Genomic DNA, 19742 nt, shown 5'->3' with positions numbered 1-19742 from the left:
CATACATACATACGTCTGATGTGGCGGCCGGCTACCGCTGGAACCCGCACCTCACGCAGCTGGCCGACCCGCTCAATGTGAGGGGGACATATACACACATACATACATACGTCTGATGTGGCGGCCGGCTACCGCTGGAACCCGCACCTCACGCAGCTGGCCGACCCGCTCAATGTGAGGGGGACATATACACACATACATACATACGTCTGATGTGGCGGCCGGCTACCGCTGGAACCCGCACCTCACGCAGCTGGCCGACCCGCTCAATGTGAGGGGGACATATACACACATACATACATACGTCTGATGTGGCGGCCGGCTACCGCTGGAACCCGCACCTCACGCAGCTGGCCGACCCGCTCAATGTGAGGGGGACATATACACACATACATACATACGTCTGATGTGGCGGCCGGCTACCGCTGGAACCCGCACCTCACGCAGCTGGCCGACCCGCTCAATGTGAGGGGGACATATACACACATACATACATACGTCTGATGTGGCGGCCGGCTACCGCTGGAACCCGCACCTCACGCAGCTGGCCGACCCGCTCAATGTGAGGGGGACATATACACACATACATACATACGTCTGATGTGGCGGCCGGCTACCGCTGGAACCCGCACCTCACGCAGCTGGCCGACCCGCTCAATGTGAGGGACACATATACACACATACATACATACGTCTGATGTGGCGGCCGGCTACCGCTGGAACCCGCACCTCACGCAGCTGGCCGACCCGCTCAATGTGAGGGACACATATACACACATACATACATACGTCTGATGTGGCGGCCGGCTACCGCTGGAACCCGCACCTCACGCAGCTGGCCGACCCGCTCAATGTGAGGGACACATATACACACATACATACATACGTCTGATGTGGCGGCCGGCTACCGCTGGAACCCGCACCTCACGCAGCTGGCCGACCCGCTCAATGTGAGGGGGACATATACACACATACATACATACGTCTGATGTGGCGGCCGGCTACCGCTGGAACCCGCACCTCACGCAGCTGGCCGACCCGCTCAATGTGAGGGACACATATACACACATACATACATACGTCTGATGTGGCGGCCGGCTACCGCTGGAACCCGCACCTCACGCAGCTGGCCGACCCGCTCAATGTGAGGGACACATATACACACATACATACATACGTCTGATGTGGCGGCCGGCTACCGCTGGAACCCGCACCTCACGCAGCTGGCCGACCCGCTCAATGTGAGGGACACATATACACACATACATACATACGTCTGATGTGGCGGCCGGCTACCGCTGGAACCCGCACCTCACGCAGCTGGCCGACCCGCTCAATGTGAGGGACACATATACACACATACATACATACGTCTGATGTGGCGGCCGGCTACCGCTGGAACCCGCACCTCACGCAGCTGGCCGACCCGCTCAATGTGAGGGGGACATATACACACATACATACATACGTCTGATGTGGCGGCCGGCTACCGCTGGAACCCGCACCTCACGCAGCTGGCCGACCCGCTCAATGTGAGGGACACATATACACACATACATACATACGTCTGATGTGGCGGCCGGCTACCGCTGGAACCCGCACCTCACGCAGCTGGCCGACCCGCTCAATGTGAGGGGGACATATACACACATACATACATACGTCTGATGTGGCGGCCGGCTACCGCTGGAACCCGCACCTCACGCAGCTGGCCGACCCGCTCAATGTGAGGGGGACATATACACACATACATACATACGTCTGATGTGGCGGCCGGCTACCGCTGGAACCCGCACCTCACGCAGCTGGCCGACCCGCTCAATGTGAGGGGGACATATACACACATACATACATACGTCTGATGTGGCGGCCGGCTACCGCTGGAACCCGCACCTCACGCAGCTGGCCGACCCGCTCAATGTGAGGGGGACATATACACACATACATACATACGTCTGATGTGGCGGCCGGCTACCGCTGGAACCCGCACCTCACGCAGCTGGCCGACCCGCTCAATGTGAGGGGGACATATACACACATACATACATACGTCTGATGTGGCGGCCGGCTACCGCTGGAACCCGCACCTCACGCAGCTGGCCGACCCGCTCAATGTGAGGGGGACATATACACACATACATACATACGTCTGATGTGGCGGCCGGCTACCGCTGGAACCCGCACCTCACGCAGCTGGCCGACCCGCTCAATGTGAGGGGGACATATACACACATACATACATACGTCTGATGTGGCGGCCGGCTACCGCTGGAACCCGCACCTCACGCAGCTGGCCGACCCGCTCAATGTGAGGGGGACATATACACACATACATACATACGTCTGATGTGGCGGCCGGCTACCGCTGGAACCCGCACCTCACGCAGCTGGCCGACCCGCTCAATGTGAGGGGGACATATACACACATACATACATACGTCTGATGTGGCGGCCGGCTACCGCTGGAACCCGCACCTCACGCAGCTGGCCGACCCGCTCAATGTGAGGGGGACATATACACACATACATACATACGTCTGATGTGGCGGCCGGCTACCGCTGGAACCCGCACCTCACGCAGCTGGCCGACCCGCTCAATGTGAGGGGGACATATACACACATACATACATACGTCTGATGTGGCGGCCGGCTACCGCTGGAACCCGCACCTCACGCAGCTGGCCGACCCGCTCAATGTGAGGGGGACATATACACACATACATACATACGTCTGATGTGGCGGCCGGCTACCGCTGGAACCCGCACCTCACGCAGCTGGCCGACCCGCTCAATGTGAGGGGGACATATACACACATACATACATACGTCTGATGTGGCGGCCGGCTACCGCTGGAACCCGCACCTCACGCAGCTGGCCGACCCGCTCAATGTGAGGGGGACATATACACACATACATACATACGTCTGATGTGGCGGCCGGCTACCGCTGGAACCCGCACCTCACGCAGCTGGCCGACCCGCTCAATGTGAGGGGGACATATACACACATACATACATACGTCTGATGTGGCGGCCGGCTACCGCTGGAACCCGCACCTCACGCAGCTGGCCGACCCGCTCAATGTGAGGGGGACATATACACACATACATACATACGTCTGATGTGGCGGCCGGCTACCGCTGGAACCCGCACCTCACGCAGCTGGCCGACCCGCTCAATGTGAGGGGGACATATACACACATACATACATACGTCTGATGTGGCGGCCGGCTACCGCTGGAACCCGCACCTCACGCAGCTGGCCGACCCGCTCAATGTGAGGGGGACATATACACACATACATACATACGTCTGATGTGGCGGCCGGCTACCGCTGGAACCCGCACCTCACGCAGCTGGCCGACCCGCTCAATGTGAGGGGGACATATACACACATACGTCTTATCCCTAGCGGGGTAGACAGAGCCAACAGTCTTGAAAAGACTGATAGTTCACAATATTAAAATAGTAATTTATCTAAAAGGAATAGGAAAGGGTATGTTAAGATAGTTCGGTCTTGTGGAGAGGATGAATGAAAGCAGGTTGACTAAGATCGGAGTGGGAAGGCCTAGACGAACGTATCTTGACCAAATTAAGGACGTCCTGGTAAAGGGTCAGGTCAAGAGTACCCAAAACCGCCGAGCTTGTATGAAGAGAGTTATGAATGTGGCTGAAGCGAAGGAAGTATGCAGAGATCGTGGCAAAAAAATCGTTTATCTATCTATCTATCTATATTTTACCATATGAAGCATTGAAGTATACATGTGAGTGCCGTGTGGTGCTTGGCACTAAAGAATAGGATCACTTCATCTCTCTACCATGGAGTGTACATATCGTAAAAAGCGGCTAGGGGATAAGCTTATAATATACAAATATGTAGGCGATGGGCAAGTAACCTGTCACTATATGAATCTCAATTCCATTATAAAGACACACAGCAGAATGTGGCCTTTCAGTCTTTTCAAGACTGTTGGCTCTGTCTACCCCGCAAGGGATATAGACGTGACCATATGTATGAAATTTTTCTTGTATTTTTATAGTCTTGTAAATAATCATGAATTTTGTATTTTCCAGCACGACCTTTACGATCAAGAATGTGGCGCTGACAATCCTCTGCGTTGCGATGCTGGCGATCTGACTGCTAGATTAGGGACCATAAGTGAGTAATTAATAAATATATATACGGGTCAGATTACACAGATTGAGTTACCCTCGAAGTAAGTTCGAGACTTGTGTTACGAGATACTAACTCAACGATACTATATTTTATAATAAATACTTATATAGATAAACATCCAAGACCCAGGCCAATCAGAGAAAGTTCTTTTCTCATCATGCCCTGGCCGGGATTCGAACCCGGGACCTCTGTTGTCACAGACAAGCGTACTACCGCTGAGCCACAGAGGCCGTCAAATGCTTCTTACAACATCGTGAGGAAACATGCACTTTCAGGCAACTGGATGTGTAACCACGGATCCAATACAGGTTAGGTTTATCTTAGGTTGGTCAGATGGGAGTCGCTTCGTGTAAAAACTTGACTCACCCAATCCAGGATCCATGGTCAAAGGCATACCCCGGGCTGCTCTCCAGAGAGGTGAAGATACAACCGGGACTAAAGCCAGTTAGAAGAAGAATATATACTCTTAATACATACATACATATCCCTTGCGGGGTAGACAGAGCCAACAGTTTTGAAAGGACTGAATGGCCACGTTCAGCTATTTGGTTTAATGATATAATTGAGATACATATAAAGTGACAGGTTGCTAGCCCATCGCCTAAAAAAGAATCCCAAGTTTGTAAGCCCATCCCTTAGTCGCCTTTTACGACATCCACGGTAAAGAGATGGAGTGGTCCTATTCTTTTTTGTATCGCGTGCCGGGAACCACACGGCACACCGTACTTTAAACCCTCACCAACGCCGCTGCAGACATCGGCGGCGCGCGGCAGATGTTCGTGGACAGCAACCTGCCGCTGGAGGGCCGGGTGTCGGCCATGGGCCGCTCCGTCGTCATCTTCGGGCCGGAGCGGAGCGCCGAGCGGCTGGCGTGCGCCAACATCGAGCCGGACAAGGACATCGTCAAGGCTTTCAATATCAACAAGCCGCCGAGATTTGTTCTGTGAGTTAGCATTTGTTACACACAACAACAACAACAACACGAGCTATAAACCTTTATTTCCACATAAATATGATATTTAGAATAAGACTATTTATTTATTTATTTAAACTTTATTGCACAAAAAACAAAAAATGTACAAAAGGCGGACTTAATGCCGTTTGGCATTCTCTACCAGTCAACCAGCTGACCAAACAGAAAAAACTTTAAGTTGGTGGTGCGATAAAGTGCACATGCATACTGACAAAATACATACATTACAAAAAAAAATGCGTTAATACATACAAGATATACATACATAATGTACACTATAAATACATATACATACATAAAATATATAATCTACTAAACTACTCCATCTCTTTCTCATAGATGTCGTAAAAAGCGACTAAGGGCCTATCCCTTGGGATTCTTCTTTTAGGCGATGGGCTAGCGACCTGTCACTATTTGAATCCCAATTCCATCTTTAAGCTGTACAGCTGAGCGTGGCCTTTTTGTCTTTTCAAGAGTGTTAGGGCTGTCTACCCCGTAAGGGATAAACACGTGATTATATGTATGTATGTTCAATCAGATAGCACACACTATGCCAGGACAGCGTGCAACCATCATGTCGCAACTAATAGATTGTCTAATGCATCATACTTGTAGCGGGAGCGATGATTCGGCTCGACCGCCATCAAAGGGAAGATCTTCCGCCAGGCTGGTGTGATGTCTGGGGAACCGCGCGACAGACGATGTTGTGTCGGAGGTTGTATATATATAGCTCCAATCCGTGAAATCTTTGCTTGCGCGATTTAGGTTTTTCGCTGTTTTTGACTGATAGCGTCGCGTGATTCTATTTTTTATTTTTGTGACCTGTGTCGTGTCGTCGTGTCGTGTAGATTTTGCTACAGTACTCCCCCCCAATGATCCCCCTTTGGTGGCGGTCGATCCGAATAATTGTTCCCGCTACATTTTTATTCGTTTACCAACTTTAAAATTTTAAACTTGGAATATTTTTGCCGTTTTTAGTGCCATGTGATTCTTGGCAACAATGGGGTAAGAAATAGAATTACTCGATCTCTTTCCCATGGATATCGTAAAAGGCGACTAAGGGATAGGCGTATAAATTTGAGATTCTTTTAGGCGACAGGTTAGCAACCGGTCACTATTTGAATATGTTATTATTTTATTAAGCCAAACAGCTGAACGTGGCCTATCAGTCTTTTTAAGTCCTTTGGCTCTGTCCACACCCCGCAAGGGATATATATATACGTCATCAAATGTATGTATGGATGTGGAATATTTTATTGCGCTGTTGATTTACCTCCATTTCATACTTTGATTTGAATGAAGTCCAATACCAGTATTGGACTTCATTGACATCATATTTGAGGGCCTATGTCCAGACATACATACATACATATAGTCACGTCTATATCCCTTACGGGGTAGACAGAGCCAACAGTCCCGAAAAGACTGAATGGCCACATTCAGCTGCTCGGCTTAATGATGGAATTCAGATCCAAATAGTGACAGGTTGCTAGCCCATCGCCTAAAAAAAAGGATCGCAATTTTATAAGCCTATCCCTTAGTCGCCTTGTACGACATCCATGGGAAAGAGATGGAGTGGTCCTATTCTTTTTTGTATTGGTGCCGGGAACCACACGGCCCAAGACATAGGCCCTCAAATATGATGTCACAACAAAAATTCCATCGCCTTCAGTGGTCAGTTCCTGTCGGAGGTCCGCCGCGTGCTGGGCGTGCCCGAGTGGCTGGCGGGCGTGGACGCGCGGCGCACGCGCACGCTGCACTCGGGCGCGTGCCTGCAGGTGCTGCTGCACTTCAGCGGGCCGCACGCCAACCGGCTCGAACTGGATTTCACCAAGTTAGACTTTCTATTATACTCATTTGTTTCAAATCTTTAGGCACATATATTAACGCCTATTTCCATTTGTTTGTAATATTTAGGTACATATATTAACGCCTATTTCCATTTGTTTGAAATATTTAGGTACATATGTATATTAACGCCTATTTCCATTTGTTTGATATATTTAGGTACATATATTAACGCCTATTTCCATTTGTTTGAAATATTTAGGTACATATATTAACGCCTATTTCCATTTGTTTTGAAATATTTAGGTACATATATTAACGCCTATTTCCATTTGTTTGTAATATTTAGGTACATATATTAACGCCTATTTCCATTTGTTTGAAATCTTTAGGTACCTGTATTAACGCCTATTTCCATTTGTTTCAAATATTTAGGTACATATATTAACACCTATTTCCATTTGTTTGAAATATTTAGGTACATGTATTAACGCCTATTTCCATTTGTTTGAAATATTTAGGTACATGTATTAACGCCTATTTCCATTTGTTTGAAATATTTAGGTACATATATTTACGCCTATTTCCATTTGTTTGAAATATATAGGTACATATATTAACGCCTATTTCCATTTGTTTGAAATATTTAGGTACATGTATTAACGCCTATTTCCATTAGTTTGAAATATTTAGGTACATATATTTACGCCTATTTCCATTTGATTGAAATATTTAGGTACATATATTAACGCCTATTTCCATTTGTTTGAAATATTTAGGTACATGTATTAACGCCTATTTCCATTTGTTTGAAATATTAAGGTACATGTATTAACGCCTATTTCCATTTGTTTGAAATATTTAGGTACATATATTAACGCCTATTTCCATTTGTTTGAAATATTTAGGTACATATATGTATTAACACCTATTTCCATTTAGGTACAAATATGTATTAACACCTATTTCCATTTGTTTGAAATATTTAGGTACATATATTAACGCCTATTTCCATTTGTTTGAAATATTTAGGTACATATATTAACGCCTATTTCCATTTGTTTGAAATATTTAGGTACCTAGATTAACTCCTATTTCCCGGAAGGGTAGGCGGCAGAGACTAAATCTTTTTTCTTGCCACGATACAATAAGTAAACAAATTATCTTTATTGCCCGTAAAAAATAATAAATAGCACCAGTACAAAAAAAGAACAAGAACATCTCTTTCCCATGGATGTCGTAAAAGGAGACTAAGGGATAGGCTTACAAACTTGGGATTCTTTTTATAGGCGATGGGTTAACAACCTGCCACTACATATTTGAATCTTAATTCTATCATGAAGCCAAACAGCTGAACGTGGTCAGTCTTTTCAAGACTGTTGACTCTAAGGGACATAAACGTAATTATATGTATGTATGTACAATTAAATATGTCAATGTCCTCACTATAGGTTATCTCATTTCATTTGTATTGGATTACTTTATATATCAGAAGAAGAAGAAAAAGAAAATGCTGCTGTGCAGTTTGTTACCGCTTCTTCTGCACTGACGCCTTGGAAGCGGCATAAACTTAGTTTTAAGCAATTTATTTGACGTCAACCAATGTTGTAAAACCATACGTGTTGACAATTATTAAGCGATACGAAGTATCCTATAATAATGAATACAAATTTTGAATTTGAATTTATCAAACGAATTACTAGCGTAATATATTTTTTTTTGTTCAGATTGTTGGCAACAGGTCGCCTGGACTCGCCCAGCATCTTCATCCCTGGGTTCGTGGACACCAAGCGGAAGAAGACGATCTCGTACCGCCAGTGTGGGGTCACAGACCCGAATGAGACTAAAAGTATGGCTTGGAATATCATTCACGTGGATTTTTGGACAAAATTCTTTATTGCAGTCTTATTGTGTCGTGTAGTTCCCTGCACTATGGGATAGGTCTACTCCATCTCTTAAGCATGGATGAAGAATCCCAAGTTTATAAGCCGGACAGGTTGCTAGCCCATCGCCTAAAAAAAGAATCCCAAATTCTATCCTTAGTCGCTCCATCCGCTTCTTCCACTCTAGTCACATAGGTGTTCAAATCAATGGTTATCATATAATCGTAGAACTTAGTGCCGTGTGGTTCCCATATAAAAAGAATATAACCACTCCATCTCATTTCCTGTGGATGTCGTAAAAGGCGACTAAGGGATAGGCGTATAAACTTACGATTCATATTTTAGGCGATGGGCTAGCAACCTGTCACTATTTGAATCTCAATTCAATCATAAAGCCAAACAGCTAATAGTGGCCTGTCCGTCTCTTCAGGACTGTTGGCTCTGTTTACCCCGCAAGGGATACAGACGTGACTATATGTATGTATGTAGATAGATATCTAGCGATTCTCTATTATATTTCAGAGTCCTCATTCTTCTCACGGTCTGCAGTCCCGTCAGCAAGTGGAAATGTTTCAGACTCCGCAAGACTTGCTGTATTATTGTTTGTATCGTCATCGTTACTGCTTCAAACACAATGGTGAACACTTAATTTGTTTGTGAATGCATCTGTTAGAGGTCTCGGCTTGAAATAGAAATATAGTTGATTCAGAACGTAATAAAATTTTGGGGGTTATGACTCAACGATCTCTCCTATTTCTACCATATGTCTTGAATTTAAATCAAAACAATATTTCGATGGCAATTTGTCATGTCATTTACATTTCAATAAATTAATTTTATGTCTAATATATTAGTTTTTGTCAAAAAGCTACCAGCTACAAACTATCTTAGCATTTAACCCCCTTGAGGCTAGCGTCTCCTTTAAGGAACAGAACGGAACGCTCTTAAGAACAGAACGGAGCGCTCTACAGATCAGAACAGAACCCTCTATAGGACAGTACAGAACGCTCTAACGAAAAAACAGAACGCTCTAAAGGACAGAACAGAACGCTCTTAAGCACAGAACAGAACGCTCTACAGAACAGAACGGAAAGCTCTTAAGATCAGAAAGGAACGCTCTACAGAACAGAACGGAACGCTCTACAGAACAGAACGGATTTAATTTATAAGTATATGTGATTATGTTGAAATTAATCTATAGAATTAAGTAATTATGACGTCCTTAAAAGAAGACTGATTTTTACTGTCTGAAAAGAAATTCTGCGTTGATTGTAGAAGTCGACTCAGTTGTAAGTTTGTAAGATGTTGAAAGATAACTCATTCCAATTTAAGTGCTGTTATTTATACCAAATGTACAATAAAATATGTTTGTTATAACGCAGATTGTTTCATTTACAACAATAACAACGAGATGTTTCCTTTGTTCTACCTAACTGATTTTAAATTTTAATCCGTTTTGTTGGTTTTCCCTCTTATGAAGTCTGATTTTTACTGCAAATATTATATATAGCAAATAGTCTTTTATTTAAACTTTATTGTACAAAATACAATTAAATTGCACAATTGGTGGATTTGACGCTAGAAGCATTGCCTACCAGTCAACCATTGGATCGGAACTTTATGCGGGGTCAAACAAAATAAATATTTTATGAATTTAATTAAGAAACTACAATAAATAAACAATAAACATAAATAAATGGGTGCAGCGAATACCGAAGTTAGTGAGAATGATTATAGGTTTTTTAAATACCGTAACGACTCAAAAGAAACCTGTACACCTGCATTTAAAAACTTTAGACCGACTTGAGGATGTCCTGATGGACTCGGGAAGTGCACTCCAGAGCCTAACAGAGCTAGTCGTAACGGCGAAAGAATTGGAGACAAAACTTGTACGGTGACAAGGGGTAGCGAGAGTTAACTTTTGAAGTATTGAGATTCAAATAAAGGTAAAGTTAAAACATTCGGAGTTAATAAGAAGAAAGCACACTCCACTTAACTCCACCGACAAGAGTTACCTCTTAAATTTAAGAAGAAGAAAGCTAAATGAAAACTCATTGTGATATGCATTTTTTATTTCAATAATCAGAAACAGTTTATCAATAAAATATCTACATTTATATTTCACATACCTAAAACTATTTAAATATAATGAGTATTTACAATTGCATTAATATCATTTGGATTAACCATTTTCTCTGATAAGGTACCAGGTGTAAGTACTTAATATGTCTCATAGCTGATTTAAAACTTTCGCGTTGCATTATATTATTACGAGTATATATAATACAGGTATTTGTTACCACGGACCATCGTAACACGATTTTAAATGCCGTAATAAAGGTACATACGTTACGACCCATAACCTTATAATGATTTCCAATGTCTACTATCTGAATCATCAAATAATTTAGCATTTGCATTTATAAACAGTCCTCGTAAAACTTTCTTTCCAACATTGCAAACAGGAACAAAATTCGGCCACAACTTTCCGAGATTAGCGCATACATACAGACAGAGAAAATAGGGGGACTTTACTTCTATATTATAATTAGTTCAGCTTTCTGTATGGCATCCCTCCATCCACTTCACGTCGATGACAAAAACAACAATTTAATAAATGTCGGTTCACTCATTGACGGTGATAGTCAACTGTTTGCTGCGGCTGTTCTCGAAGCGGTCCATGGTCTTGATGTCCATGATCATGGAGACGGAGATGCCCAAGCCGATGAGCATGATGAACGAGACCATTAAGCCTGACCTGTAAGTGACATGAATTAATAAATCTATGAAAATGAGGTGAAAGGCTTGAACAGGGAGAATGACAGACAGCAGGTTAAAAATAAAAGGAACACTAACTGTACAGTCTCTCGACGATCCTCACGGCATGGGCGTTTTACTTAAATATGATATTAATTTTATACACGGATAGGAATAGCCAACATCGTTACTTGTAACTCTACCTAAACAAATTTTTATTATAATTGTTTAATGATCTTTTTCTCCAGCAGTCCATAACTTCCAGTTCCACTTCTACCAAATAAGTTAACACTAACTTGAGACTTAAATTCATTATACATTTGGACCCGAATCTGCCCAAGACAACAAAAATGACTGGGAAGGTCAAGTACGTACATCAAAACGACTGTCCCATGACTTCTGCTTCCTCCTAGCTTTAGCCCCGGTTGCATCCTGACCACTATGGAGAGGAGCCCGGGGTATGCCGTGGTATGGTATGGTACATGGCCGAGGTGGGATTTGAATTTGTGTCTTTCAGCGGCATCACGCATTATAATCGGACATATTACCGGTTCGACCACCGACGTTCTTATGTAAACGTCTATCATTTCTTTAAACAGTCCTAATTTGATTAGATCATGAGTACATCAGATCAGGTGCATGATTGTGCAGGTTTCATGATATTGACCACGTTAATTACTCGATTGCCGTGTGGTTCCCGGCACCATAACAAAAAAGAATAGGACCACTCCACTCTTTCCCACGGATGTCGTAAAAGGCGACTAAGGGATAGGCTTATAAACTTGGGATTCCTCTTTTAGGCGATGGGCTAGCAACCTGTCACTATTTGAATCTTAATTCTTTCACTAAGCCAAACAGCCGAGCGTGGCCTATCAGTCTTTTCAAGACTGGTGGCTCTGTCTACCCCGCTAGGGATATAGACGTGATCATATGTATGTATTAATTACTCGATCCCACACGCTTTCTTTGATGTATCAGTAGCCCAAAAATTGCACTTACCAAATCGGTACTGTAGTGAATCCCACGCAGTCAAACGCATCGTCAAATTGGTGGGTGCTGTCCATGTATGGCTGCATCTGAAATATTTCATCATTTTTACTAAATCATCAGGGTTATAAGACTTTCTATTGGTCCCCTTGGACTAGGGTTTTATAATGCGCAAAAAGTTACTAAGTAGTTTAATTTTTACATAGAAATTTGAGCATTCCCCTTAGACATATTTTAATCAATGAGTCCTGAAAATCTCGAGTTTATAAACCTATCCCTTAGACGCCTTTTACGACATCCATGGGAAAGAGATGGAGTGGTCCTATTCCTTTTTATATTGGTGCCGTGTGGTATCCGGCACCAATATAAAAAGGAATAGGACATCAAACCAATCAAAGATTAAATTGAACTTGCCTATAAGCAACAGCTTACATTTTAGCAAAAATGGCATTCAATATCTCCAATACAACAGATGCCATAACTAACTTGAACATCAGGCAGCGTAAGCGTGGCCTCATCAGAAGTATACACCACGACGGAGCAATGGTACGACCTCCCCAGCACCGCAGTGGGGGCGTCGGGGGGCGCTGGTGCCTTGAGACTGATCCCGGCGCTCTCCAGGCCAAACTTCACGTCCACGCCCACCGCCGTCCACCACCCGCCTGCTTCTTTGAAGCTGAACTCCAGGGTCACCTGGAAATTGACAAGTTTATTGATCTTTTAGAGCTTTCAGGTCTTTTTTCTTCGTTGAGAGGGGATTTGTTATTGATCTTCCACGTCTTTATCGCTTTGCTTTGTAACACATTAATGATGGATCTTGATGTTTCTTGCTATAGTTCCCTTTGATGTTTTCTTCTTGGTTGATGTAGAAGCTGAGGGAATCTCTACGCCACTAGTCACAACAACCAATCACACGACGCTATCAGTCAAATCAGCGAAAAGTCTAAATCGCGATTTCAAAGATTTCATGGATTGGAGCAATAAATACAACCTCCAAACCTCAATATACCACGTGGGAGCCGCTTCGCAAACGTTCGGTCTTCACTTGTCGATTCTGGCAACTGGGCTTGCCAGAGATCCTTTTGGATATTCGACCACCAGGTCGATGGCGGCTTCTTTCATGGTCAGTGGCCTCTTTCATGTGGATAAAAAGATAGCTATGTACCTTGTCCCTGGAGTCCCCATCAGCGAACCTGACGACGAGGTTGGTGTACAGTCTGGTGGGCTTGACAGTGGCGACCCCGACGGGCGTGTCGAAGACCATGGTGGTGCCGTTCTTCCAGCGCAGCTCGGGCCACGAGGAGGAATAGAGCAGTGCGTTTTTGCCAGGCTGACCTGCGAGTAATAAGAAAACAATCTCTGTTTGTAATCTGTTTGTATATTTAATATAGTATATGTATAGGTATGTGTCTGTATATGTATAATTAGATAGATAAAACACTTTATTGACCAGTTTTTTGTTTTTATTTAGTGTGGTTCCCGGCAGTGCCGTGTGGTTCCCGGCAATGCCGTGTGGTTCCCGGCAGTGCCGTGTGGTTCCCGGTACCAGTACAAAAAAGAATAGGACCACTCCATCTCTTTCCCATGGATGTCATTAAAGGCGACTAAGGGATAGGCTTACAAACTTGGGATTCTTTTTTAGGCGATGGGCTAGCAACCTCAATTCTATTTCTCTTTCTCAATTCAATTTGAATCTCAATTCTATCATTAAGCTAAATAGCTGAGCGTGGCCTATCAGTCTTTTCAAGACTGTTGGCTCTGTCTACCCCGCAAGGGATATAGACGTGACTATATGTATGTATGTATGTTTGTATTTCTTATAACGTTCACCTACTTGAACGATTTTGACTAAGTGTGAATTTTGCACGTGAAATCACATTATACCTACACTCGTATTGTCGTTATGTACTTTTAACATCTGCACACTGTCATGACGGTAAAACATGTTGGAACACTTTTTTAATTTTGACATCTTAAATACATTTTATTTATATAAGTTATGTACACATGTTTTTTGGCAAATTTTATCTTATCTTATCTTGTTTACCAGTGGCGTTATAAAGTGCGAAAGGTGACAGAGCCTTGGTGGGCCTGTCTTCTTCTGTAGTTGGCGAAGGGCTGGAGCTCTCAGCGTCTTGACGCTTCACCCGCGACCAAGGTTCTTCGTAAGACTGGCTGTGCGATACAGAGTTACCTAAAAATTAAAACAAGAATGTATGTTAAATTTGAAATGACAAAAAATAGATCTGGATGTCGTAAAAGGCGATTGAGGATAGGCTTATAAACATGGGATTTTCCTTTTAGTTGGCTGTTACTATTTGAATCTGAGAGCCAAACAGTTGCATGTGGCCTATCAGTCTTTTCAAGGCTGTCGGCTCTGTCTACCCTGCAAGGGATATAGACGTGATTATATGTATATTATGTAAAAATTTGTCTTTTTTATTAGTGCGTGTATTTAACACAAAACTAACTCATGGACTTATTGCATCGCACGGGCAATATGCTAGCTTTTTAGAACATAAATCATGCCATCATGCCTCCCAGAGGGGTAGGCAGAGACTACATGATTCCATTTGCAACGATCCTTGATACTCATTTCGCTTCATTCACACACTTTCTTCAATGTTAAAATGTATGTATTTAAAGAAATAAATAACTAACCCAAAATCCCCAGCACACGTCCAGGCCCATAGATATCTTGGAGACGGGCGAAGGTTTCCGTCATCTGTGCGTCTCGCTCCGACCACGGCCCCTGGAGGGCTAATACCTGAAACAAACAATAATTTGTTGAGTCCTCATCAGGCAGGTTTTAGAGCAGGAAGTGATATAGGAACTACCATTTTTAAAAATTAAGTTGTAAAAGCGTTGCAATTTAAAATTTGTTCTTTAGTCTCTTCCTACGATGTCCAGACTTAGAGATCCCACGACTTTTTAAAAACGTTGAAATCCATAATGCAAAGTAAGTTGGTAACTCCGATTGTACAGTTGAACTACTGAACCCATCTGCATTAAATTTTGCAAAACTATGTAAGTATAGTGTGGAATACGTAATTATTTCGGGCGAATACTAGGCTTATAAAAATATATTAAAAGAAAATTAAGGTATATTTATGTGAGTAGGTATTGTTCCTTTAGTCTCTTCCAACGCCATCCACATAACGCACATACTTTTTACTTCAAATGACGTCAAAATTTAAGAAAATATGAAAATGAGATTCCCAATTGCATTTCACATTTCAATATCGTAAACAAATCAAGTAGTTCGTACAAAAAAATTTAATACCTGAGTCTCATTACTGACGTAATCAGGATGAACGTCCAAGAAGTCCTGCGGCAGGACCAGCATAGTCTGACCTTCCAGCATCTTCCTCAACCTTGGGAAATACCCGCTGGAGAGGGGCACTGAATCCTGGTTATTGAAAACCACAATAGCAGCCTGTTCACCGTAGACCTTCATCAGGTCATCTTGATCCAAAGACTTCAACGCTGGTCGTTTGTATTTGTCCAAAGATTGAGGCCCGAAGAACAAGAAAGGACCTTCTAAATTGGCTTTTACGTTTAAGAAACAGAAAAATAGGATGAAATACATTTTAGCGTCCATTTTGGATACGAGTTGAGGTAGCCAATGGGAGATATTGATTTGGTTGACGCATGCGCGATGTTCGCTAAGGGTGATTTTATTAGGGTTGAAAGCCCGTGTGGAGATGGCCTTAGATGTAGTTAAAACAAAACCGGTTAAGTGTGTGTCTGGCTACGCAAAATGTGGGATTCCCGTACATATGTACATATAGTCACGTCTATATCCCTTGCGGGATAGATAGAGTCAATAGTCCTGAAAGCACGTTTAGCTGTATGGCTTAATGATAAATTGAGATTCAAATAGTGACAGGTTGCTAACCCATCGCCTAAAAGAAGAATCTCAAGTTGTAAACCTGATTTCATCTACGCAATATTATAGGCTTTTTGTTCAATATTTAGTCTTTTATACTCAGTTTTAATAGACCTAGTACATATACATATATATCAAATCAGGCACTATCTACTCCGTTATCACTAGTAATCATTCCCACGGTCTGATGATTTCTAACAAAATACCTTATTAAATTTAATTTTTAGCGCAATTATTTTGGGAGTCTACGAAATATCTCTTAGTAATTAAATTGTCGATCAGTCATCGTATCTAACAAAAGACTTTATTGCATGAAATTTCGACTCCATTATACAAGAACTTGTACACATTTTCACTTAATTATAGGTACCTTAAAGATCTTATTGATATTTTGGTATGTGATGTGTGTACTTGTTCTAATATCATGAAATGCCATCATGTAAATTTTACACATGACAGTATGTGATTACAGAGTGATAGAGTATGTGATAAAATAAAAAATAAAAACCTAACAAATAGATTATATTATTAGTATAAATAAAACATAATGAGTATGCAGGGATCGCGGCAAGAAAAGGTTTAGTTTCTGCCTACCTCTCAGAATAGAGGCGCGATTGTATGAATCTATCAATTTAATAGAGACACAAACTTGTACCTATACTCCTTTTTTACAATAAGCCTTCTTTGGATTATATTTTGTAGTGCTCTTTCCACTAGTCAATGTTTATGACATCTACAGGAAAAGATGTAGATATCTATGAGTTTTGTTTACACTGAAAATAAAATAATAAAAAAACACCGAATCGGTAAGTATATAAATAAAATTGCATTTAATTTTAAGCGGACGATACAAATAAATACTTATGAAATGATCATGGCAATCAAAAGATGTACATAGGTTACTGCCTACCCGTCCAGGAATGAGTTTTGATAAATGTAAGTTGAAATTTTACTTTTTAATATTATAACTTCAGTGTAAATTACGGAATGGATAAATAACTAGTGACATCTTAATCTTATCAACCACATATTCCAAAAACGTGTTAGTGTGACACTTTGGAAAACGAATTCTCGTGAACTATGGTAATATTACTATATCTGGCATACACTTGACCAGCCAAGATGGCCCACAAGCCCAGAAAGCCCACTCCCACTATTGGGCTGAAATTTAAATAATCCCAATATTAACTTTATCGTTAATAAGTGAAAGTCTATCACTTGATGGAAACACGAAGCTTTTAATGCAGCGTTGCAAGTCATAAGTGGAGCGGGCATACTGATAAAAAAATAGAATAATAAAAGACACAAAAACATGTGACGACTTTATGTTTTACGGGGTAGATAGAGCCGATAGTCAGAAGATTCTAGGGTGAGACAGAAATAGCGACAGGTTGCAAACCCGACCTGGAAAAGAAGAATCGCAAGGTTTTTATGTCTGTCTTAGCCAATCAATATTTTTTTGTTTATTTTTTATTAATTTACTCTTTGAATATGAATAAACAGCATAACAGTTGATGACAGTAATTAATTTCAACCTGAATTGCAAAGTCATTTTTGTATAGGTGTGACTCTCACTTCAATGCTGCACTGCTTCTACCGCTACCTCTCATCCCTCGACCCACACACCGGCTACCAATCATTCTAGCTCTTAACCCGACCCCGTAAGGTTCACATCGGTCGCAACACTTTCGCTTTTGTCTCGACTTCCCATGCCTTCATAACGGCATCCGGGCATCCTCCGCCGAGATAAATCATACTAGCGTTGCCTAACTATCGATAGTTTGACTATCGATAATTGACTTTGATATATAAATACTATCGATAGTAATTTCGATATTCAGCTTCAATACTTCTTCTTCTTCCTGACTTTTGTCCCGGTTGCATCCTCACCAGTCTGGAGAGGAGCCAGGGGTATGACCATGGATCCTGGATTGGGTTAGTCAGGTTTTTACACGAAGCGACTCGCATCTGTCGTCCCCAACCTATCCCTTATTTGATTATATGGTTACAAATCCAGTTGCCTAAATGTGCAGGTTGCCTCACGATGTTTTCCTTCATCGTAAGAGCATCGATTAGTTATCAAACTTATGTACATACAACATAACTTTGAAAATAGTCATTGATTACCGTTTTAAAAACCTTTATTGAACAAGCACTTTACCGATTCGACTACCACTTGCCCTCGATAATGATGCTTTCAAAAATATCGATGGGAATGGATGAACTGAAAAAAGTATGCCGAGATTGTGGCAAGTAGAGAGATGTAGTCTCTGCCTACTCTACCTACCTCTGGGAAAGAGGTGTGATTTTATGTATGTATCGATGGGCCAAAACTATTAATATTACCTAACGATATTAGTAGTATTCACCGTAACTGGGCTATCGATACGATTGCTTTTACTCGACTATCGATAAACTTTTAATAAAATATCGATAGTGCAACACTAAATCAAACATTCTAATAGTTTCTAGAGCCGTTCGTGTCGATGGTTATCGTTTGTGTTTGTCTATTTCTCATTCACATAAGTTGAAAAGGTGGAAATATTTTTATGATAACCAGTCGTTTGCTTTGAAGGTAGACGTTGCAATTTGTTTTATTTTATTTTCATTTTTTCTTGAAAGCTCCCTATATCACGATGGCACGCCCAATGCCGTTTTTATCGCGCTAAAATCTGAAGCGAAGCAATTCAGGCTATTTTCGACCCCCCTATAATTTCGTTGTGGATAAAACAAGAAGCCTGAATTCGTATGATTTGATTATAAGTATTTATCACACTACTCAGCACGACGGGCCAGCAACCGAATTCCTCACCAGAGTCCAAGTCCGATGTCCAAGTCGATCTATTTGTTTAAAACGTAAAATATTTTTAATATTGGCATGATAATAACTTATGTACTTAACTTAAGGCAGAAGGTCCTTTAACATACATACATACATAAAATCACGCCTCTTTCCCGGAGGGGTAGGCAGAGACTATCTCTTTCCACTTGCCACGATCCCTGCATACGTCCTTTGCTTCATAACTCTCTTCATACAAGCTCGGCGGTTTCGGGTACTTTTGACCTGACCCTTTACCAGGACGTCCTTAATTTGATCAAGATATGTTCGTCTAGGTCTTCCCACCCTTTAAGTAAGTATTAAGGTCCTTTAAGTAGAGACTATATATGTAGATTAACCGACTTGGTATTACATGGATCCGACAATTTTTAACGGTAGAAAGACTGATGTTTTTGATGGCATCTACGATTTTTCACGTCATAAAAAATTATATTAATTGCAGCAAAAA

The 19742-nt window shown here is 42.3% G+C and overlaps 2 protein-coding genes across 2 annotated transcripts in view; one reads left to right on the top strand and one right to left on the bottom strand.

The window, feature by feature from the left end:
• LOC106139271 (uncharacterized) overlaps positions 1–10148 on the top strand; it is a 32981-nt gene extending 22833 nt beyond the window's left edge. Inside the window, exons 13-17 of the mRNA XM_013340682.2 lie at positions 4076–4160; positions 4932–5121; positions 6824–6985; positions 8667–8788; positions 9345–10148. Coding sequence (XP_013196136.2) covers positions 4076–4160; positions 4932–5121; positions 6824–6985; positions 8667–8788; positions 9345–9463 — 678 coding nt within the window. The 3' untranslated portion in view covers positions 9464–10148. The remainder of the gene's footprint in view (positions 1–4075; positions 4161–4931; positions 5122–6823; positions 6986–8666; positions 8789–9344) is intronic.
• Positions 10149–11129: 981 nt separating this feature from the next.
• LOC106139275 (uncharacterized) lies at positions 11130–16310 on the bottom strand. Its single transcript, XM_013340685.2, has 7 exons — positions 15850–16310; positions 15228–15333; positions 14614–14760; positions 13732–13901; positions 13053–13259; positions 12579–12655; positions 11130–11580 (listed from the first exon to the last, which is right to left on the bottom strand). Exons 1-7 carry the CDS (start codon positions 16165–16167, stop codon positions 11448–11450), a joined length of 1158 nt encoding a protein of 385 aa, XP_013196139.2. The 5' UTR covers positions 16168–16310; the 3' UTR covers positions 11130–11447.
• Between the last annotated feature and the right edge of the window lie 3432 nt (positions 16311–19742).

The sequence above is a fragment of the Amyelois transitella genome, chromosome 23, assembly GCF_032362555.1.
Source record: "Amyelois transitella isolate CPQ chromosome 23, ilAmyTran1.1, whole genome shotgun sequence".
NCBI classification, from domain to species: Eukaryota; Metazoa; Arthropoda; class Insecta; order Lepidoptera; family Pyralidae; genus Amyelois; species Amyelois transitella.
The sequence above is the reverse complement of the archived record's forward strand: the minus strand, read 5'-3'. Positions and strand labels throughout refer to the sequence as shown.